Source organism: Hevea brasiliensis, chromosome 8 (genome assembly GCF_030052815.1).
Source record: "Hevea brasiliensis isolate MT/VB/25A 57/8 chromosome 8, ASM3005281v1, whole genome shotgun sequence".
Taxonomy (NCBI): domain Eukaryota; kingdom Viridiplantae; phylum Streptophyta; class Magnoliopsida; order Malpighiales; family Euphorbiaceae; genus Hevea; species Hevea brasiliensis.
The window spans coordinates 90,897,387-90,921,048 of NC_079500.1; the positions used below are offsets into that span (position 1 = coordinate 90,897,387).

Below are 23,662 nucleotides of genomic sequence, written 5' to 3' on the forward strand. Positions count from 1 at the left end.
CTAGCATTTTATGATGCCTAAGTCTCTAAAATAGAAGAATTTGACATAGCGTCTAAAAGTGCCATGAGTTCAGGGGCTGCTTCAACCAGAAACTCTTAAAGGCAGTGTTGATGAAAGCTATGTCCAAAGTGAAGAAAAGTATTTGTCACCTCATAAAAGGGAGGAACAGGTGGCTAGCCAACCAAGAGCATTGGTTCAATCTAGCTACTCTAATGACAAAACTATTGCTCCTATCCAAATTCTCAGTAATACTAATCTAATAACTCACCCAAGAATTTATGCTACATCAATCATCATTGATAGTGATTGTCACACCTTACTCCTTCGCAAGGCATAACATGATCCCATAGTATGCCTAATGAATTATCGAAATTTGCCTACCGATAACCCATTAAATATACTACAAGGGATTTTAAGCAAATCCAATTCATTTTAAATTGTAATGTTAAAGCACTATTTAAAAACCTTTAATTGAAGTTTAAATTATGAGTTAAAATTTTGGTCAATTTTATTTTCCGTAATTTTTATAGAAATTTCGGTAGAGTGTCGGCTGTAATTTAAGAAAACAGTTCTTCCAAAACCTTAAAAGAAAACACTTCTAATACAAAATTCTCAATCTCAACTTCAATAGACTTCAATTCAACACAATTTCAATACATTTTCCTTATCCATCAATTCTCAATTCAACAAATTTTAAAATGAACATCAATTTCATTTAATATCTTCGATATAAATACAAAAGTCTAAATTTTACAGGAAAGAAAGTAAAAGTAATATCATTACAAATTTTACTGTACAACTGCTTAATTAATATAAAAGATACATATGAATAAAAGTATTTACATCAACTAATTGATAAGGTTATAAATAATATACCCATACAAAAAGATCCTCAAACTGTACTTCACTGTCACTGTAGCAGCTTACTCTGCTATTTTGTCCTTTCCTTTATCTGCGACAGCAAATAAAAGCTATCGCTGAGTAATTATACTCAGTGATACACAACTAAGAAAAATTCGGCTCATTATAAAGCATAATAAATCAAAACATAACAAATCAAAATTTTCATATCCAAAGAAGTGTTTTCCAAAATCTCAAGTTAACATGAATCATTTATTTCAAACCACATTTCACAAATCACAAAGTAAAAGTGTTGCCAAGGACACACAGTTTAGATCATAACATAAAATTTCACGATCAATACCGTGTTGTACACCACGACAAATCAAATAACCTCACTAACCTTTATTAATGAGGGAAGGGCTAGCTAGCTAATGAGTACTCATATGGTCTTACTCCACTAACCATTATTAATGGGAGACATAAGTAATTTTAAATTGCCAAACCCCAAATAGCCGTTACTACCAGGGATTTCCGAACGGAACTGTCATGCTAACTGTTGTTTAAAAACTAATTCATAAATTTCCATTCAAATAATTGCATTTCAATTCACTTAACACAAATCATTCAAGAATTTACCCTTATAGGGTTGGCAACACACAATTCATAAAGTTTAAAGAGAAAATCACAATTATCACAAATACATTCAAACTAACAATTCATTCAAAACAATTCATAATATTAAAATCAATTGAATAAAATTAGTTGTGTATAAATCTCTAGTGAGTCGCCTTTTTGCCTTGACTCACTCTTTTCTTGTCCTTTCCGATCTCTTTTTCTACTGAAACATAAAATCACAGTGTTTCAATACCTATTCAAATTATTTCTAATAGAAATTTCAATAATTGAATTTTTCACTTTACTTTATTTTACTTCTAAGGTCCCATAAATTGAATTCTTTGTGTTTTTTATTATGGTGGTTACTATTTATTTGACCAATTGGACAAAATGTTGACTTTTTCATACTAAATAGGTTTGTTAATTCTAATTACTCCCACATATCACATTTTGGGTCACATTTTTGCTGGTATTGATTGCCAAACTCAATTCAAGGTTTCCTAGGAGAATTGGCAAATTTTCAATTTTGGGTCACTTATTTCTACTGTTCCATTGGACCCTTTACAGTGAGAATTTGGCTGACTTCCCTTCATCAAAGTTGTTCCTTAGTGTCCTAGATTTAATTCTCTTTTTGAATCACTCCATTTGGAGTTTTGTAACTCAAGTTATGGTCATTTAACCATAACTTGCCAGATTGACCAAAGTCTAGATTTCTGGGCAAGTTTTAGGTTCTGACAGATTTGGTGACCCAAATTTGGGTGGTAAATTGACTAGATTATGGCTAGAATTCGAGTTTGTATTCTTCATAAAAGTTGTTCTACTATGTCATAGCTTTTCAATGGTCTAAAAATCAGGTCATTTGGACCTTTCTACACCAAGTTATGATCATTTGAATAAGTACTGCTCATATAGTCAATTCTATACAGAGGCAGGCTACCTAATCTGAGTTCAACCCAATTTTACATTAACTTAAGATCAATTTTAGGGCAAGGTTTCTACATGAAAATTATTACATTAGGTCTTAATTTTCATCTCTAATTAACTTCACACCAATTGGAGCAATAGAATTTCAATTATGGTCATTTAAGTGGACCATGGTCAGACTATTCAGATTGGGGCAGCATCACCTTCAATCCCACTTCAATTTTCATGCATTCAATCAACTCCCAAACATACCAATTGACCAATTTAAACATCAATTTGGTCAATTAGCATCAATTACTCAAATTCCTCAATTTTTCCCTAAAACCCTAAGGGTCAAGAACTCTAATTTATCAATTGATCAATCCATACTCAATTCACTACACTAATCACTTCTACCTACTTAGTTAAGCTTAATTATATACTTAATTCCATTCAATTCACTTCAATCACCCTTCCCCCATGGCTGGCCAAAATTCATGGAACTCCATCCATGTATGATTTTTCAAATTTCTTAATGTAAATTCATCCACATAAATTCAACTTCAAGCACTTATACTAAAGAAAGAGATTTGATTAACTTACCTCTTTTTTGAATTTCCAAAGCTCCAATTTCTTCAAGTTTTCCTTCAATTTCTTGTTCTAAACTTCTATTTGAAGCTCAATTAAGGATTTTTTTATAACTTTTGTAGGGGAATTATGGGAGAAAATAAAACTTCAAAAGCTTGTATGAGCTTAACAATGGAGGAAAGTTAGCGAGGGAGAGTTTGAGAGAGGGTGGACGGCAATTGTGGGAAGAAGATGACTTTTTCCTTTTTTTTTTTTAATTTGTCATTTTATAGTGGTATTTATCCCAATTTATCAAATTTTAAAAATTAAAATTTATTGGTTTATGCTTGTGTAGGGATGATGTCATAATTCTTTTTTACTTTTTGAATTTCTTTCATTTCTTTCTCTTTTTCTTTCACTAACCTCTTCACTTTAAAACTAGTTTTCATAATTTTAATTTTCTACATTTTATTAGACAATTATGCCAAAAGTCATCTCTAAGGGTGAATTGATCATTTTGCCCCTTACCTGTCTAAGCCATTTTTCCATTAGCATTAAATTGCTTCCTGAATCCTGATTTAATTATTTGACCTTGTTCTCAATTCTTTTCTATGGTTCTCTCATTTCCACTAGCTTCGCAATTATTCTTAGGCATGCAGTGTCACAATGTCCTATATGAAATTAGGGTTACGACTGACCTCGCAGTCACTTCCCGGTTCGATCACCCATCGCTGTGGCCTTGGCTCATTTAACCCTTTATGCTTTGTTTTTCTTATTTTAATTTCACCTTCATGTATTTGCTATTAATTTTTATTCAGGGCTTTTCTAGATGATACATACATACGTCCAGACATTCCGATTGTCCGGATAGACACTGGTCATCGGAACAGTGGAATGTACTGACCTAATGAATATAGGGGTATTACAATTCTCACCCCCTTAATATAAATTTTGTCCCGAAATTTACCTGATCTTAGTCTCTGAACAGCTATGGGTGCTGCCTCCTCATATCCTCCTCACGTTCTCAAGTAGCTTCCTGGCCTGAATGATGGTTCCACAGCACTTTAATCAGTGGTATCTGCTTATTCCTCAGCTACTTCACCTCATATGCCAGAATCTCTATGGGTTCTTCCTCATATGTGAGGTTTGGATTTGCTTTAATCTCTTCTACTGGTAGAATATGAGATGGGTCTGATCTATATCTCTTCAATATGGACACATGGAAGACATTATGTATCTTTTCCAACTTTGGAGGTAGTGCCAATCTATATGCCAAAGGACCCACTCTTTCCAGAACCTCATACGGCCTAATAAAGCGAGGAATCAGTTTCCCCTTTTTGCCAAATCTCATAATTTTCTTCCAAGGGGAAACCTTGAGGAATACCTTGTCACCCATTGCATATTTAATATCTCTCCTTTTCAAATTGATGTAGGACTTCTGATGGTCTGATGCAGCCTTGAGTCGATCTCTAATAAGTTTAATCTTCTCATATGTCTGCTGAATAATCTCTAGGCCAATCAGCTTCCGTTCACCCACTTCATCCAAACACAGAGGAGTTATATACTTTCTACCATACAAGGCTTCATATGGAGGCATCCCAATGCTTTATTGGTAGTTGTTATTGTAAGCAAACTCAATCAGAGGCAAGTGTGTATCCCAATTATCTTCAAATTCAATCACACAAGCTCGTAGCATATCCTCCAATATCTGAATCACTCTATCAGACTGGACGTCTGTCTGTGGATGGAATGTCGTACTGAAGTTCAATCTAGTTCCTAGAGCTCTTTGCAAACTACCCCAGAATCTAAAAGTGAGCCTTGGATCTCTATCTGACAGAATCGATACCAGCACCCCACAAAGTCTTATAATCTCATCAATGTACAGTTTAGCCAATCTGTCCAGATTGTAGTCTATTCGTATTGGCAAAAAGTGAGCAGACTTGATCAATCTGTCCACAATAACCCATACTGCATCATGATTCTTCTGTGTTCTCAGAAGTTCCATCACAAAATCCATCGTGATTCTTTCCCATTTTCACTCGGCAATTAGCAATGGATGTAGTAACCCTGCTGGCACTTGGTGTTATGCCTTTACTTGCTGACAAGTTAGGCATTTAGATACAAACTCTGCTATATCTTTCTTCATCCCATTCCACTAATAGTGCTCCTTTACTATTCTGTACATTTTAGTCCCACTAGAATGCATAGCAAAAGGAGACTTATATGCTTCCTTCATAATGAGTTGTCGCAATTCTACATCATTAGGAACACATATTCTGCCCTAGTGTAGCAGTAAGCCATCATCATTCATAGAAATTTCAGGTTTCTTGCCATCCCGAGCTTCGTCCATCAATTTCTGATATTTTTCATCATTCTGGGCTGCCATTTTAATCTGATCAATCAACACTGGTTGTACATGCCATGCAGCTACCATCTGTCCCTCATCATTAATCTCCAAACTAGCATTCAGTGCTTTCAACTCATGTACCATAGATAAAGGAGAAACTCTTAAACTCACCATGGTTTTATGGCTCAAAGCATCAGCAACCACATTAGCTTTTCCTGGCTGATAATCTATCAGACAATCATAATCCTTAATCAGTTTCTAACCACCTCCTTTGCCTCAAATTCAACTCCTTCTGGGTACCTAGATACTTCAGGCTCTTGTGATCTGTATAGATGTAACATTTTTCCCCATACAAATAGTGTCTCTAGATCTTCAGAGCAAATACAATAGCTGCTAGCTCTAAGTCATGTGTAGGATAATTTCTCTCATGTGGTTTCAGCTGGCGTGATGCATAAGCAATGACATTTCGATTTTGCATTAGTACACAGCCTAGCCCATTGTGAGAAGCATCACTGTAGACAGTGTATTCTTTACCTGGTGAAGGTAAAGTCAAAATTGGAGCTTCAGTCAAACATCTCTTCAGCTCATCAAAGCTTTGCTGGCATTTGTCAATCCACTGAAATTTCACATCTTTCTGAAGCAGCTTGGTTAGTGGAGATGCCAACATAGAAAATCCCTTCACAAAACGGCGGTAGTAACTAGCTAAACCCAGAAAACTGCGAACTTCTGTAACATTCCTGGGTGGCTTCCAATTAAGGATAGCTTCAATCTTACTGGGATCCACCTTAATGCCTTGAGCTAACACAATATGCCCTAAGAAAGAAATCTCTTTCAGCCAAAATTCACATTTTGATAATTTAGCATACAGTTGTTTCTCTCTCAAAGTCTGTAGCACAATTCTCAGGTGCTTATCATGCTCTTCTGCATTCCTCGAATATACCAATATGTCATCAATAAACACAACTACAAATTGATCAAGGTAGGGCCTGAAGATAGTGTTCATCAGATCCATAAATGCAGCCAGAGCATTAGTTAACCCAAATGACATAACCAGGAATTCATAATGCCCATATCGAGTTCTAAAAGCAGTTTTTGGAATGCTCTGCTCTTGCACCATCAACTGGTAGTATCCCGATCTTAAGTCAAATTTGGAGAACACAGCTGCACCCTTCAACTGATCAAACAAATCATCTATGTGGGGCAGTGAATATCTATTCTTTATTGTCACCTTATTCAACTATCTGTAGTCAATGCACAGGCGAAAAGTACCATCTTTCTTCTTAACAAACAACACTGGCGCTCCCCATGGTGACACACTAGGGCGAATGAAGCCCTTATCAAGCAATTCTTGCAACTGCACCTTCAACTCCTTTAACTCTGTAGATGCCATTCTGTAAGGTGTAATAGAGATTGGGTCCACACCAGGCATAACCTCTATTTCAAACTACACCTCTCTTTTCGAAGGTAATCCTGGCAATTCTTCAGGAAACACATCCGAAAAGTCACATACTGTAGGGATGCCCCTCAATGCTGGACTCCCAACTTGGGTGTCTATCACATGGGCTAAGTAAGCTTCACACCCTTATCAGATCATTTTTCTAGCAAGTACAGCAGAAATAAGGTTTGATGGCAGTAACTGCCTCTCTCCATGTATAAACACATCACCATATTGAGGGAGACCAAAAGTGATTGTCTTCAGTCTATAGTCAATCATTACATGATGCCTGGCTAACCAATCCATGCCTAAGATAATATCATAATCTCTAAAGGGTATTTCAATCAAGTCGAATAGGAATGTGTGTCCTTGGATCACCAAAGGACAATCCTTATACATTCTGTTGACCCTGACCTCTTGTCCTAGTGAACTAGTTATTAGCATCTCAAAATCCATTTTCACATAAGGGACAACAAGATAACCAATGATGCTAGCACTAACATATGAATGGGTGGAACCCAGATCAAACAACACAAACACATCTTGATCAAGAATAGAAAATGCACCAGCAACTATATCAGAAGTTTCAGCCTCTTCTCGCTGCCTCATGGTGTATACCCTCGCCGGTGCACCACTCTGGTCAGGCTGATTTACTATGGCCTGACTGCCAAAAGTATTACCCTGCCTCTGTCTCGGCCTCTGCTAATAGTCTGTGAACCTCTGGAGGCAGAACTCTAAACTGAAGCTTCAGCAGTAGTAGGTGGCCCAGATCTGCAGGCACTCACACAATCTTTGGTGAAATGGTCAGTTCCCCCACAATTATAGCATGCTCCGATAGCTTTATAATAAACCCCTCTGCATACTCTTTCACAAGTTTCACAAGTACGGACTGGAGTTGCTCCTCTGGATGTCTGCTGGCTAGGTCGGGGTGGCCTCTATCCTGAGGATCTACCTCTACTAGACTTGCGTGAGCTAGATCCTCTAAAGTGTTTTCTCTTTCTTAACCCACTATTAGGAACTTGATCAGTAGTCTTCCCAGTTTTCTCTTTCTCTTCTAAACCCTTTTTCGATGCCCCTTCCAATTCAATTCTTTCCAATTCCAATGCTTCAGATATTAGCTCAGAGAAGTTTTCATGTCTGAATCCCACTACTTGCATCCTCAAACTGGGCTTCAGACCAGCTTCAAACTGCTTACATCGATCTCTGGTGGTGGTAAACAGGTACCACACATAATGACTTAATCTGGAGAAGTCTCTGTCATACTCAGCCACAGATTTATTCCCTTGCTTCAAGCTAAAAAACTCTTGCAATTTCATGTCAACATAGGCATTAGGGACCCATTTCTGTCTAAATTCCCTCAGAAAATCTGACCAGGTCAGAACAGAGGGCTCCACTAAACTATGGGGGATGGTCTTCCACCACTCATATGCATCCCCATATAGTAAAGAAACAGAGTATTCAAACTTGAGTTCTTCTGTGCAATGTAACTTCTTGAATACTCTCTCCATTCTTTCAATCCATTGCTCTGCCTCTAGTGGATCCATGGTACCCTTAAATTCAGTAGCCCCAAATTTCATCAATTTATCATATTGTCTGGCTGGAGGTTGTGATTGCACTGCTAGTGCTTGGGTTTGGGCTTGTGTTGGCAGGTTTCCAGCCATTTGTTGAAACAGTGTAGCCATTTGCTGAGCAAACTGAGCAGGAAACTGCGGCATTTGAGGAGCTGGAGTGGCTGATCCACTCACATTCTGGAGAGCTGGGGCTTTCCCAGATGCCTCAGCCTCAATAGATTGCTCGACGGAATGATCTTCTTCTTCCATTTTGATTCAAAGAGATTATCTACTCCCTGACAACAAACACGAGGAGGATTATCTCCGTTAGTTCATATTCATGATGTAAATGCATCATATGTATCAATAAATGATATTGAGCAGTTGTACTAATCATAGAAAATATTCAAATACATAGTTCAAAACTCATTCAACAAATAGCTTTGATACCATTAAAACATATCACACCTTACTCCTTTATAAAACATAACATGATCCCGTAGTATACCTAATGAATTACCGAACTTCACCTACCAATAACCCATTAAATATACTACAAGGGATTTTAAGCAAATCCAATTCATTTTAAATTGTAAAGTAATGTTAAAGCACTATTTAAAAACCTTTAATTGAAGTTTAAATTATGAGTTAAAATTTTGGTCAATTTTATTTTTCATAATTTTTATAGAAATTTTGGCAGAGTGCTGATTGTAATTTAAGAAAACAGTTCTTCCAAAACCTGAAAAGAAAACAGTTCTTCCAAAACCTGAAAAGAAAACACTTCCAATACAAAATTCTCAATCTCAACTTCAATAGACCTCAATTTAACACAATCTCAATACATTTTCCATATCCATCAATTCTCAATTCAACACATTTTAAAATGAACATCAATTTCATTTAATATCTTCAATATAAATGCAAAAGTCTAAATTTTATAGGAAAGAAAGCAAAAGTAATAACATTACAAATTTTACTGTGCAACTGCTCAATTAGTACAAAAGATATATATGAACAAAAGTATTTACATCAACTAATTGATAAGGGTATAAATAATATACTCGTACAAAAAGATCCTCAAACTGTACTCCCCTGTCACTGTAATAGCTCACTCTGCTGCTTTGTCCTTTCCTTTATCTGCGACAGCAAATAAAAGCTATCGTTGAGTAATTATACTCAGTGGTACACAACTAAGAAAAATTCAGCTCATTATAAAGCATAATAAATCAAAACATAACAAATCAAAATTTTCATATCCAAAGAAGTGTTTTCCAAAATCTTAAGTTAACATGAATAATTTATTTCAAACCACATTTCACAAATCACAAAGTAAAAGTGCTGCCAAGAACACACAGTTTAGATCATGACACAAAATTTCATGACACAAAGTAAATCACCTCACTAACCATTATTAATGAGAGAAGGGCTAGCTAGCTAATGAGTACTCATTTGGTATTACCCCACTAACCGTTATTAATGGGAGACATAAGTAATTTAAATTGCCAAACACAAAATAGTCGTTACTACCGGGGATTTCCAAACGGGATTGTCATGCTAACTGTGGTTTAAAAACTAATTCATAAAATTTCCATTCAAATAATTGCATTTCAATTCACTTAACACAAATCATTCAAGAATTTACCCTTATAGGGTTGGCAACACACAATTCATAAAGTTTAAAGAGAAAATCACAATTGTCACCAACACATTCAAACTCACAATTCATTCAAAATAATTTACAATATTAAAATCAATTGAATAAAATTAGTTGTGTGCAAACCTCTAGTGAGTTACTTCTTTGAGTTGATTCACTCTTTCCTTGTCCTTTCTGGTCTCTTTTTCTACTAAAACACAAAATCACAGTATTTTAATACCTATCCAAATTATTTCTAATAGAAATTTTAATAATTGAATTTTTCACTTTACTTTATTTTACTTCCAAAGTCCCATAAATTGAATTCTTTGTGTTTTTTATTATGGTGATTGCTATTCATTTGACCGATTAGTCAAAATATTGACTTTTTCATACTAAATAGGTTTGTTAATTCTAATTACTCCCACATACCACATTTTGGGTCACATTTTTGTTGGTATTAATTGCTAAACTCAATTCAAGGTTTCCTAGGAGAATTGGCAAATTTTCAGTTTTGGGTCACTTATTTCTTCTATTCCATTGGACCTTCTATAGTGAGAATTTGGTTGACTTCCCTTCATAAAAGTTGTTCTTTAGTGTCCTAGCTTTAATTTCCTTTTTGAATCACTCAATTTGGAGTTTTTTAGCTCAAGTTATAGCTATTTAACCATAACTGGCCGGATTGACCAAAGTCCAGATTTCTGGGTAAGTTTTAGGTTCTGGCAGATTTGGTGACCCAACTTTGGGTGGTAAATTGACTAGTTTATGGCCAGAATTCGAGTTTGTGTTCTTCATAAAATTTGTTCTACTATGTCATAGCTTTTCAATGGTCCATAAATCAGGTCATTTGGACCTTTTCACACCAAGTTATGACCATTTGAATAAGTACTGTTCATATAGTCAATTCTATACAGGGGCAGGGTACTTAATCTGAATTTAACCCAATTTTACACTAACTTAAAAGCAATTTGAGGGCAAGGTTTCTACATAAAAATTGTTACGTTAGGTCTTAATTTTCATATCTAATTGACTTTATACCAATTGGAGCAACAAAACTTCAATTATAGTCATTTAAGTGGACTATGGTCAGACTGTCCAGATTGGGGCAGGATCGCCTTCAATCCCACTTCAATTTTCGTGCATTCAATCAACTCCCAAACATACCAATTGACCAATGTAAACATCAATTTGGTCAATTGGCATCAATTACTCAAATTCTCTAATTTTTCCCTAAAATCCTAAGGGTCAAGAATCCTAATTTATCAATTGATCAATCCATACTCAATTCACTACACTAATCACTTCTACCTACTTTGTTAAGCTTAATTATATATTTAATTCCATTTAATTCACTTCAATCACCCTTCCCTCATGGCTGGCTGAAATTCATGGAACTCCATCCATGTATGATTTTTCAAATTTCTTAATGTAAATTCATCCACATAAATTCAACTTCAAGCACTTATACTAAAGAAAGAGATTTGATTAACTTACCTTTTTCTTGAATTTCCAAAGCTCCAATTTCTTCAAGTTTTTCTTCAATTTCTTATTCTCAACTTCTCTTTGAAGCTCAAATAAGGATTTTTCATAACTTTGTAAGGGAATTATGGGAGAAAATAGAACTTCAAAAGCTTGTATGAGCTTAACAATGGAGGAAAGTTAGTAAGGGAGAGTTTGAGAGAGGGTGGACGACAATTGTGGGAAGAAGATGACTTTTTCCTTTTTTTTTTTTAATTTATCATTTTATAGTGGTATTTATCCCAATTTATCAAATTTTAAAAATTAAAATTTATTGGGTCATGCTTGTGTAAGGATGATGTCATAATTCTTTTTTACTTTTTGAATTTATTTCATTTCTTTCTCTTTTTCTTTCACTAACCTCTTCACTTTAAATCTAGTTTTTATAATTTTAATTTCCTACATTTTATTGGACAATTATGCCAAAAGTCACCTCTAAGGGTGAATTGACCATTTTGCCCCTTACCGATCTAAGCCGTTTTTCCGTTAGCATTAAATTGCTTCCTGAACCTTGATTCAATTATTTGACCTTTTTCTCAATTCTTTTTTGTGGTTCTCTCATTTTCACTAGCTTCGCAATTATTCCTAGGCCTGCGTTGTCATAATGTCCCATACGAAATTAGGGTTACAACTGACCTCACAGTCACTTTCCGATTCGGTCACCCATCGCTGTGGCCTTGGGTCATTTAACCCTTTATGCTTTGTTTTTTTTTTTTTTTTTTTTTTTTCAATTTCACCTTCATGTATTTGCTATTAATTTTTATTCAGGGCTTTTCTAGATGATACAGACATACGTCTAGACATCCCAACTGTCCGAACAGACGCTGGTCACTGGAACAGTAAAATGTACTGACCTAATGAACATAGGAGTGTTGCAGTGATTCTAAAAGTTAGGGTTTTTATACAAAACTTCACATTAGCATATCTCACTTACGGAATTACTATGTCTAAAGTGAATAAAATATCTTTCTTGCATCTTAGTAGTGTGTGAATTATTTTTTTTGTTAAAAATAATTTAAAATACTATTTTAATGACGCATTAGTGAAAATTGATAGTATAAGATCAAATATTATGTTTGCTAATAGAGCGTTATTACAAGGTAACATTTAGTTACAAAGTAAATCTCGGACTTGAAGTGAAAATGAGCGAAACTACATATTACTTTTTTGTATTTTTCATTTTTTTTTAATTTCACATTAGCATCTTTCTATTCCATGTCAGCATCTTTTAATGGATAGAAAACAAAAAATTGTCCTTTGCTAATAGTGTAAACCTCATGGTACTATTTTATCACAAAATAAACCACAAACCCCTGAAGTGAAAAATGGGTTAAACTATAAGGTATTTTTTTATAATTCCCTCTAATAATAATAATTATTATTTATAATTATTGTAATTATTATTATTTATATGTGACGAGAATTTAATGGTTGGAATTTGAAAATCTTTAAATAAAAGTTATTACTCAATATAATTTTATATTTTTCATATAAAAATAAAAATAAAAATAAAAATAAAAATAAAAATAAAAGGTATGCCATGTAGTAATTCTTTTAAACACTCATATTAAGTTAGATTGCATATTCTTGTCAAACCATTTTTAAAACTTAGTTTTAATATATTTTTGAATATGTTTTGCCGTATCAATTAATTTAATAATTTTAATTGATTGATATTAAATTAATGAGATATTAATTTAATAATACAATCAAATAAAATTTTAATTTAATTGTTTAGATAAATTATCATATAAAAATATTAATATCATATTAATTATACATTTTATGATAAATTTATTTAGTATATCAATTAACAAAAGGGTTAATTGCCAAAAAAAGCCTTGAAGTTTATCAATTTTTGCAATTAAGCCCTAGAGTTTGCATAATTACCAATTAAATTTTCATTTTTAATTGATGTCTCAAATTGACCCGACTCTCAATAAACAGTTAGTTTACTTATGAGAATTTCATGTCAGTTGCTATATCGTTTTTAGAGAAGTCACATAAAAAACCCCCAATTGACTCTAACTTCTCTACTATAAGAAATCTTTAAGTAATCCTTTCTTCAAAATCAATTCTCACTTTCTCCATGCACTTATTCAATCCTAACATGCATACAAGTTGCTTCTTCTCAAAACTTCTTCTAATCCACTGATTCAATCCTTTATCCACTAATTACCATGTCTAAAAGTGAAGGTTTAGCATCACGAATCCAAGATCTTTCTCCTCCTCTGTTCTCCTATTCTTCCCCTTTCCTCTATGCTTCCTTCCCTCTTCTATGTGCAATCCGAGCTCTGCATCCACACTTGTTGCCGCAGCCAGAGGAAAAATGAGGTAAACAATGAGGAAGAGTTGCGGCGATGTGAAGAGGGATTCTGTTATTGCGATCAATTAGTGGATGACAAAAAAGAAGTTAAACTTTTGTAGAGGTAATTAGAATATCAATTAAGGCTTGTTGGATTTGTATTTGAGTGTGGTGATGAATTAAATGGTAAAGAAGAGGAATATATTGCTGTAAATCAATATTTCAAGACTCATCTTTTGGGTTAATTACTACTGATTTTTAATTTCTTTTAACTTCTAATTTTTTTTTTAAAATTTCTTTTTGGTTTTTAAATTTGTGCAAATGTAAAAGAAATTTATGATTGAAGAATTATGCTGATTTAGGATTTGTACTAAAATTTTAATTTTTGAGTTTTCTTTTTTTCATAATACTAGAATTTGATTAAAATTTGAATTTTTAGAGTTAATGGTCTTAATGTCATAGTGATTGGTATAAAAATGTGTTCTATTATTATTATGATTTTATTTACACAAGGAGATTTTAATTTCTAAATTTGTAATTTTAACGATTTTATTTGCAGAATTAAAATTTAGAGTTAATTTAGAGTTTATGATGTGACTTTTTCAGTGATAATATGATAACTGACATAAAACATAAAACTTCTGTTAAGTAGACTAATGGTTTATTGATGATATGATTAATTTGAAATATTAATTAAAAGTGCAAGTTTATCTGATAATTATATAAATTTTAGGATTTAATTTTAAAAATCAACAAAATTCAGAATTTGTTTTAATTAACCTTGAAATAAATAGTCAGATATATATATACATATAAAGTTTTTTTAACATATTTGGATGGGATTCAGGAGCGGCCTCAAAACAAGAGAGACGTTTACACGCCGGTCGATCATTTTCTGAGTTGGGGCTTTGCTCGCAGAGAGATGGGAGGAGGGCATGGAGAGGGCGTGACTCACAAGGGATTGACTTTGCATCAGCCAAAGCGATGGCATACAGTCACAGGAAAGGGCTTGTGTGCCGTCATGTGGTCAGTTCTTACCCATCATCGTATCTCTGTGTCAAACCCTAATTTTAGTGCTATATGTTGGTTCTGATCTTCATGCTTTACCTCTTTAAGTTTAGTATGATTTTTTTTATTTGTTGTATTAATTATCTTGCTCACTACACTTCTTTATCAGGTGCTCGGTTATGAAAAAAAAAAAAAAATCCAGCAGCAATGAACAAAATGAATTGAACCTCTAGATAGAAAATTGTGGAATTTCCTGGGTTAATCTTCTATTTCTTACTGTTGGAAAATGTGGGCTTTTCCCTTGTCAAAGAAAGAAAATGTAGATATTGAAGGGTCTTGTTCTGGAGTGAAATTGACTGGTAAAACTTCATGTTTAGGATTTCATCCATTCATCTGGGTAAACTGGTGGTTTTATTAAAGATTGATTTTGAAAGTTATTGTAATACAACATGACATGACCTAGAAGCATTACATGTAGGATTAAAGAAAATCCATATAGTCAACCTCAAATTCTTGGATAAAGATTGAGTTGAGTTGATATGAGTTGAGTTTGAAAGTCTTTTATAATCATTTGGCAAGGGAACTTCAATTAAACCAATGATTATAGCTTTATTAGATCCTAGAACAGAATTACAAATTCAAGCAACTTACCCATCATGTTCTCAGTGCTAAATGAATGTGTTAAATTTGAAATAAATTGGATTCCAAAGGGCTTCTACGCATATTTACTTTATCCTCATAATGATGTGTTCTTCGTGTAACTTGCTAAACATTTTTAGTTATCCCAGCAGGTTAATAGGCATAATTTCTTACATTGCTAATAATGAAGTTTGTTTTTTTTTTTTTTTTCAGGTTTTGGGTACTATACAGGGCTAAGCAAGATGGTCCTGTAGTATTGGTGAGAGTTGATTCTGTTGTACCTTATAATAATTTATTTGCTTTCTACACTATCATTCACATTTGTGTTGTCTTCTAGGGTTGGAGGCATCCTTGGGATGGCCATGATGACCATGGCCATGGCCATGGACACTAGGTACTTTTTCTTGCTACTATTGGATAAATGATGTCTTGAACTACTGTAGCTATCTTTTTTTGTAGATGTGAATTGTTGTAGTTCAAAGAATGAGGTTGGATGAAGTAGATAGGTCTTCCCAAACGTATTTGTTTTTTATGTATGTTTCGGGTCGTACATATGGACTATGATGCCATATATAGGTAGACTTTTAAATGGCTTAACATGTAAAGTATTTTTTGTATGTAGAGAACAGACTTTTAATTGTTTGTATTTGGGTTTATTCCATCATAGAAGATTGTCTTCGAAAGCTTACTTTCTAATCAGGACTTGGTTTTTATAGGGAAGTGCTGAACTTCTTGGGTTCATTGAGTGAGATTATTTAAGCCCCCTTTAATATGCTTTTGGATAATGAGGATTAATGTTTCTATGATATTGATTATAGGAAAAAGCATTCTCATATACTTAATAAGATATTGCCAGTGTCCTGATATCTTATTCTGTTCAAGCCTAAGATGTTTATTGATATTGAGGACTTAACGGTATGGAAGTTGGTCAAGAAATCAATGTTAATTACATTTTCTTTTCCTCTTTCTTCTTTTGTACATCAACTGTAACTCTATTCCTTCAAATTTCAGCGCTAGAGTAGACATTTTGGTGGCTGGCATCAAAGTTGATGATATCTTAGCTACTTAAGATAATTTTGGCGAATAGCAGCTGTGGTCACTTAGTTTACCTGGTCAATTGATGGCAGTGAGTGATATGTACTAATCCGTCCATTCTTGGAAAATGGAACAAAAGAATGAGAACTGAAGGAGTAAGAAAATCAATGAAGATGAACTACTAGAACCTGCACTATAAATTCTTGGTTAGATTTAGTTTGTTGGCCAACACTTATACTTTTACGCGCCTTCTCTTGTTGGTGTGTGGCACAATGCGTAGCTATGAGTTTGTGCACAGACTTTCCAGCATCTTCAGCATTTTATTATTTTATTATTATTTGAATGTAAAACCAAAGGGACTCATCCTGCCGTTTATGTTTGTGATTGCAGACAATTGCATGGAAGAACGAATGATGAAAGCATAAATGTTCTTGCTCGTGGCGATAGTTACTGAATGCTATTTGGACAGATTTGTTTAGCTTCTTCTATTCAATAAAATGAACACAACTCCATTTGAATGTGTTAGAATTCCACGCTTTCACTTCTGATTTGTGTGAAAATCTTAATGATACTGAAGACATACATGGCATTTTTCTTTTGTTCTCCGTTGTCCTGTCCATTCCTGGTATATTTCATTTTATATTTTCATGCAGATTTGACATATAAGTGTGTGTAATATGTGTTATAGACGTGTTGGATGTGTCCATTAAATACAACTCAACAGTTTCATGGAAGAGAATGGATTGAATTGAGTACTCCTTTGAGATGATACAAATTTTAAAACTAAATGGAAAGGCTATAAATGATGTTAAATGTCTTAGAGTGTGTCATTTTAATGAGAACAAAATTTGCATTAAATGGTTGTTACACTGGTAAAAATTTACTCGGCAATGTGGCACCAGATTGTTTGTGAGCAGGAAGAGAACGTGAATTTAGCGTTCGGGGAAATGGTGGAGTGGCTGAAAACCCGAGCTGAACGTGCGGGAAATAGTGGAACCTTCCAGGCTTCGCCGTAGAAGGTGGTGGTGCGTGACTGTTGTCATTGTGGTTGGTATGTTATCCGTTTTTAGGGCTTATTAGTGACGTATCAGCTTCCTATTTTCTGGATTGGAGCTGCTCACCATTATCTTATTGTTCTTGGCCAGTCTCCTTAATATCAGACAGGAGGTTCACCTATCTGTTTAATTTGTTAAATTAGAATGTAATTAACTGCCTCTGGCTATGCAATAGTTGATCATTTATTACTAAGTCAGACATGTAAGGCTTTGGTCACCCTAGACCATCACATTTTAAGTAGGGGTGAGCATTCGGTTCAAATCGAATCGAATTAAATTATGAAAATTGAATTATATATTTTAAAAATCGAATCGAAATGAATGAAAAAATCAAAACGAATCAGATCGTTCTATTTCGGTTCGGTTCGGTTCAAATTGATCGGTTTTGATTTTGATTGATTTTTTAATTTAGACTTGATTTTTAAGTTATTTGCTCTAATTTTGACTTTAATTTGAACATAATAATCATTAATCAATGAAATTAAACAATTTATACATATATATATAATTAAATATAATTCATAAATTCTCCATAAAAATAAATCAATTCAAAAATAGATTCAGTTCGATTTGAATATATAAAATTACTATTTGGTTCGGTTTGATTTAACTGATTTTTTTCTCTTCAAAATAGAACTAAACCGAAATACAGAAATTTTTATAATATAAAATCAAACTGATTGAATTTTAAAATCAAACCAATTAAATCGAATTGATTCAGTTCGATTCAATTTTTCAGTTTGAACCGAAATCTGCACACTCTTAATTCCAAGCAACCCAAAAGCACGTTCCTTTCCTATTTGCTTAAATGCCTAGATGTACAATGTCGGTTTAGAAAGCTAATTGATAAACAGGCTTTTTCCTATGACTGAATTCAAGAACGGAGCAGAGAGCTATTCCACCAACAACTGGATAGTTCATTTGATTTGTGGACAACCATGGACCAAGAAGTCTAGCAGGACAATTGCGCCAAAAATTTTAATTTTTAATATGGAGAAATTTTTAATTGGATATTTTTTTTATTAATCAAATTAAAAATAATTTAATGAGTTTATATTATAATAATTAAATTTTTTTTTAATTTCTTAATTAAATTAAAAAATTCGTCGTCTATATTTTAAATTTTTTTTAATTAATAATTTTTTTTTTAAAGATGTTCAAATCATGAGAAAAATACAATGCTGTATTTATCCAACATCGAATTCAAGGGTTATTGCCCTTCCCCATCTCATTTTAATTTTTGATTTATAGTACTTTAAATGTGAATATGTTCTTAATAGGCTTTCGTATTTAATCCAATAAAATTTTCAATAAAATTTTAAAATGTTAATATTTTTTATTGATCTAATTAAAAAAAAAAAAACTTAATAAGCTCATATTTTAGTAATTTAAAATATTATTTTACTATTAATATTAAATTTAAAAATTAGTGGCATATATATTTTTTTAAATTTCTTATAAAACTAATAAAAATAATTAAAAAAAATAAAATTGGGTGTGATACATAAATTTAAATGTTGGATATGTGATTGGCCTCTCATAATTAAATGTCGTGTATCCATAGTGATTAATATTTTTTATTTGTTTAATTAAATAAAAAATATATAAAAAATATAACAGCTAAATATTTTAATAATTTAAAGTATTTTTTTATTCATCTAATTAAAATTAATAGTTTTTTTTTAATGATTTTAAATATAATAATAAAAAAAAGTCACTAGTAATATAATTTTGCATTAGTCATTGCCTTCCAATGCTGTCTCTTTGTGACTATTCCATGCCCGCTAGGCAAATATAGAAAATTAGTTGGATCATCCACTTTTCAAGGAAGGAAAAGTGGGAAGGAGAGGGAGAGCTTAATCTCATGATTGATTAACTTGAAAGATTTTGCCGTATCTTTACACTTCACATTAATTTTTGTCCATCATTCAGAAATTCTGCTATGTTTTAATATTCTTTCTTGCAAGTTTGTAATCCTAGTGTTTCCATTGATGAGTGGGCATGAAGATTTCAGTTCCAGCACCAAAACTATTGTGGCCTTTATTCTTGTTTCACTGTCGAGGTTATACCACTGTCTAGTTTCTTTCTCATTTTTCCATTAGTTTCTCGAGAAATGGAAGAGGTAAATAGGGTGGCTGGTAGATTCAAAATCTCATTAACAGATTCCACAATGATGTGGATTGTGTATCGTGCAATGGATAAAGCATACGAAAGAGCACAGTCCAAGGAAGGTGTTATTGAGCGACTGACTGAGATATCCAAGTTCTATGAGTTGGCAGTGATGCAGTTGGAGGGATGTTTGAGGTTTGTTCAAGAAGAAACAGACAGCAGTTTTGAAAGCAGCGATGAAGATGTTTTAGGGGACTTGACAGAAATTAGAGATCGTCTCATAGGACGCCTCAAGGAACTGGACCTGGCCATTGCAGAAAAGGATAGAGAGTTAACTGAGAGATCAGAAAATGAGTTGAAGCTTGGACAGGCACTGGAAATCAAAAAAAGACAAATGGATTCTATACGTGCCAAGCTCAAACTTGAGCCAACAAAAGTGGAGGGTGTTGAAGATTCCATTCCTAGCAATAGGGTGGGTGTTGATGAACTCACTCTTGGAAATCGGGCAAATGCTGATGAGGAATTTTCTGGGCTGAAACATTCAGTGGATCGGCAGGTATGGAATATCAAACATAAACTTGAACCTGAAGATAGAAGGAGAAATCGGAGTTGTGACAGCTTAAAGATTGAGCAGATGGGATCAGACATTGACGTCTTAAAAGAAACAATGGACGTTGCTTTTGGAAAGATGCAGAGTGCCATTTTTTTGTCTGAGATGGGGCCAGTAGAGCAGCAGTGGAGGTTGACAATTGAGAAAGATGCATTAGGCATTCTGATTAAAGGCTTTGTGAGAGACATCCAGGAGAGTTTTAAAGCACAAGTCAGAGGGCGGGAGAAGCAAGTTTCTCTTGGATTGAGCAAGCATTTGTCAGATTTAATGAAAGATATCAACTGCTTGAATGATGAACTAGAAGCTCTTTGCTTATCCCAAAGCAATCAGGATCGCAAGATTTCGCTAAAGCCAAAGGAAAAGTCTTTATCAGAAGAAGACGATCATGGCAACCCCGGAAATTCCACCTTAAGTGTTGAGAAAGTAGACCAACAGAAGCAGCTTGGTGAAGGAGATCCAGAAGATGATGGTGGTAATTATGTTGCTAAACTGATAAAGAACCATGAGTCAATTATCAAGAGAAAAAACAAAGAGCTAAATTTGATGAAGCGGGAAAATCTTGGGGAAAAAGACAGTTCATACCCTAGGAGAGAAGAGGATCTTGTTAGCCCTAGAAGAAGGATCCAAGATGTCATTGTAAGAATGGAAAATCTAATTACTTGGAATGCAAAACTTGGCGAAAATTTTGGCAACTATGAAAGTGATGACGATGTGGAAAGCTCTTCAACGAAAAGGTTATGCAACTTCAGCATGACAAAACAGAAAAAATCTCACATTGACAATTTGGAAGTTGGCCAGGGGAAAGTGAATGAAGTTTCAATTTCTGGTGCAGTAAATGAAGAACTACATAATGAAATAAGGGTGCTGAAAGAAGAAAAGGAGGATGTAAGTTTTCAAGCTATGATAATGGAAAAAACTTGTGCTTCTGTTTTGGAAGGTTTCATATATGAATTCAGAACTGACTTATATAGGTATGATCTGGAGATTCTGTCAAGGGAAGGTATTCATGAAGATTCATTGAAGAAAATAGTCCTTGAATGGAATGAACAAATGGAAAGTCACCAGCTAGAAATTCAGTTTAGAGAAGAGATACATTATATTGTATTTGGTGAGGCAGTGAAGAATTTTGTTTCTACTCTTGACTCTACATTAATAGAATGTCAGGATGCCAGGGCTGAATGCTCTTGTTTGGAAGACTATAATTTAGAGGGAAAACTGAGGGAGGAAATATCCAGGGTCCTTTTTAGGGAAGTGTACAAGGAATGGAATGAATTAGTTAAAATATCTGATACTGGAAACCTTGTTAGGGAAGAAATACATCAGATTGCCATTGAAGAGACCCTTAGAGATATAGCAAACACTACTGATTACATAATTAGTGTACTCAAAGAGGAGAATTTAGAGGGAGAATTAAGAGAGGATATATGGAGACTACTCTTTGGGGAACTGTGCAAGGAGTGGAATGAGGTTATGAAAAGATTGGATGATGAAAACCTTGTTAGGGAAGAGATATATCAGGTTGCCTTTGACGAAACCCTGAGAGATGTGGCAAATACTGGTAATCACTTAGTAAGCAAATGCAATGATGGGAAAAATTCAGAGAATTGTATCCATGGCTTCCATTGTAACAAGTCCTTTCAGTGCGCAGAACATTCAGTTAAGGAGGATGTCTATATGGTTTTCCTTAGGGAAATGTTTAAAGAATGGAAAGGAATTGATGCTCAGAACTTTGAGAGTCTCATTAGGGAAGAAGTTTTCCTACTTGCTTTTTTTGAGGCTGTGAAAGAAGCTAGTGCTGCTTATAGAGAAGGTGCAGCCTATGATCATTTCAAAATCTCAGAAGATTTCATCTGTCCTGACAAGTTACATAGAAGTAAAGAGGTTAGTGAAGAGGAGATTTTGGTTCAAAATCAAGAATCATTATTGAATTGTATTAGAGTTGAGGAGGATTTGATTCGAAGCACAAGTTCTGAAATTAAGGAGCACAATGCACACTGCCACCCCATTCAAATGAAACATGAAAAGTTGGATAAAGTAAAGATCTCTCAAGAGTTGTTTACTGAAATGGGAAGCGCTTTCAATTCTGTAAGCAGCAAAGTTGAGATAGCTTTGGAGCAGTTAGCTGTGAGTAAGGCACTATTGAGTGAGTTAAGATCTTGTCTAGGTGTAGCAGTTGAAGATGTAGAAAGGATCAATGATCGGACAGTTTCTGTAGCTTCTGCACATAACTTGAAGCCATCCTGGTTGCAACAAAAAGAAATCAAGGAGGTGAAAGTAACTCCATCTTATTGTGAATTTATACCTATCAAGGAATTTTTGCAAGTATTTATGGACTTTAAGTGCAGAGTAGAAGAAAAGTTAGAGCTGAATATTTTGAGGTCTTTTACTCTTCCATGAGCTATTTTCCTATTTCCTTTTTATTATTTCTAAATAACATTTTCAAGAACTCTTCCTCTACTGCACACATGGTATTGGTATAGGAATGATCTCTGCACAAACTGGTCTGATATTAAGCTTCTAATGTTTGAACATCATGAAGTATTTGGGTTTCCAAATTTAAAGCGGAGAAGTAGTTGCAATTTGTTGAATGAGCAGATTCCTTTGCTACTTCTTGCAGGTTGGAAGAAGCAATGCATCATTTAAATCCAGTTACTGAACTTGTTGCCAGACACAGGAGGAAAGAATGGCTTTATAAAAAGGCTTTTATCAGAAGATGTGAAAATCTCAGAAAGGCTGAAACTGAGGTTTGGAGCTACTATTTCATTTCTCGAACTTGACATGCCTGTAAAATTGAAGAAATTAAGCTAGAATCTATATTTTTTGCTGTTTTGTGTAAGTGATTTTCTTAGATTTAATCCATTTCCCCAAAAAGACTATAAAATGTCAAAATTCTCATGTTAATATTCTATATTTTTAGGTGGATCTGCTTGGGGATCAAGTAGAAGTACTTCTAGGTCTACTCGAGAAGATATACAATGTACTGCATCACTATTCACCAGTGTTGCAGCAGTATTTTGAGGTGAGGAATGCTGTCCTGACACGGTTTATAGTTTTCACGTATACTTGACATTGTTACTTTTTCATGTGCTTTTGTTTCTGAAAGTTCCTGGATCTTGACCCTTTTCATGAATCAACAGTGATCGCTACTTTCCCTGTTGCATTATGGTTGTGATTGGTGGTGCTGTTTCTGCTCTTCTGTGCAGGTCTTGGACATTTTGAACATGATCAGGAAAGTATTAATTGGTGAAGTTCTCGCCTCCAGTGACACAGATTGTTGATTGACTGGTTTGTCTTATATGTAATTTTGTCAGGAACTATTAAGAAATATTATCCAATAATTAAATTGACAAGGATCAATTATATGATCAAATGCTAATTTGTTTTGATATTTTGCACTAAAAGCTAATTTGTTACAGCATAATTTAAATTTAATTATCTTAAAGCTGAAAGTTCTTAAACAGAATTTACCAGTTATCATCCACTGGTGCAC

General features: G+C 33.9%; 3 protein-coding genes across 3 annotated transcripts; 2 read left to right on the forward strand and 1 right to left on the reverse strand.

Moving 5' to 3' along the window:
- Window positions 1–7,645: 7,645 nt before the first annotated feature.
- LOC131182148 (uncharacterized) lies at window positions 7,646–8,218 on the reverse strand. The gene has a single exon (XM_058150799.1). The coding sequence runs from the start codon at window positions 8,216–8,218 to the stop codon at window positions 7,646–7,648; it is 573 nt and encodes a 190-aa protein (XP_058006782.1).
- A 6,322-nt stretch (window positions 8,219–14,540) lies between these two features.
- On the forward strand, window positions 14,541–17,003 carry LOC110641090 (NADH dehydrogenase [ubiquinone] 1 beta subcomplex subunit 2). The gene is made up of 4 exons (XM_021792685.2): window positions 14,541–14,742; window positions 15,577–15,622; window positions 15,701–15,757; window positions 16,789–17,003. Exons 1-3 carry the CDS (start codon window positions 14,639–14,641, stop codon window positions 15,755–15,757), a joined length of 207 nt encoding a protein of 68 aa, XP_021648377.2. The 5' UTR covers window positions 14,541–14,638; the 3' UTR covers window positions 16,789–17,003.
- A 2,328-nt stretch (window positions 17,004–19,331) lies between these two features.
- Window positions 19,332–23,507, forward strand: LOC131182538 (uncharacterized). Its single transcript, XM_058152075.1, has 4 exons — window positions 19,332–22,550; window positions 22,790–22,916; window positions 23,090–23,191; window positions 23,376–23,507. Exons 1-4 carry the CDS (start codon window positions 19,567–19,569, stop codon window positions 23,448–23,450), a joined length of 3,288 nt encoding a protein of 1,095 aa, XP_058008058.1. The 5' UTR covers window positions 19,332–19,566; the 3' UTR covers window positions 23,451–23,507.
- The last annotated feature ends 155 nt before the right edge of the window (window positions 23,508–23,662 follow it).

What these genes read in the sequence shown, in the direction of transcription:
- LOC131182148 (XM_058150799.1), bottom strand. Translation starts at nt 8,218, where the DNA reads ATGGAGAGAGTATTCAAGAAGTTACATTGCACAGAAGAACTCAAGTTT.
- LOC110641090 (XM_021792685.2), top strand. Translation starts at nt 14,639, where the DNA reads ATGGGAGGAGGGCATGGAGAGGGCGTGACTCACAAGGGATTGACTTTG. An exon ending in GGCTTGTGTGCCGTCATGTG is followed by an intron (nt 14,743 to 15,576) that starts GTCAGTTCTTAC and finishes TTTTTTTTTCAG; the next exon opens with GTTTTGGGTACTATACAGGG. An exon ending in AAGATGGTCCTGTAGTATTG is followed by an intron (nt 15,623 to 15,700) that starts GTGAGAGTTGAT and finishes GTTGTCTTCTAG; the next exon opens with GGTTGGAGGCATCCTTGGGA.
- LOC131182538 (XM_058152075.1), top strand. Translation starts at nt 19,567, where the DNA reads ATGGAAGAGGTAAATAGGGTGGCTGGTAGATTCAAAATCTCATTAACA. An exon ending in TTAGAGCTGAATATTTTGAG is followed by an intron (nt 22,551 to 22,789) that starts GTCTTTTACTCT and finishes TACTTCTTGCAG; the next exon opens with GTTGGAAGAAGCAATGCATC. An exon ending in TGTTGCAGCAGTATTTTGAG is followed by an intron (nt 23,192 to 23,375) that starts GTGAGGAATGCT and finishes TCTTCTGTGCAG; the next exon opens with GTCTTGGACATTTTGAACAT.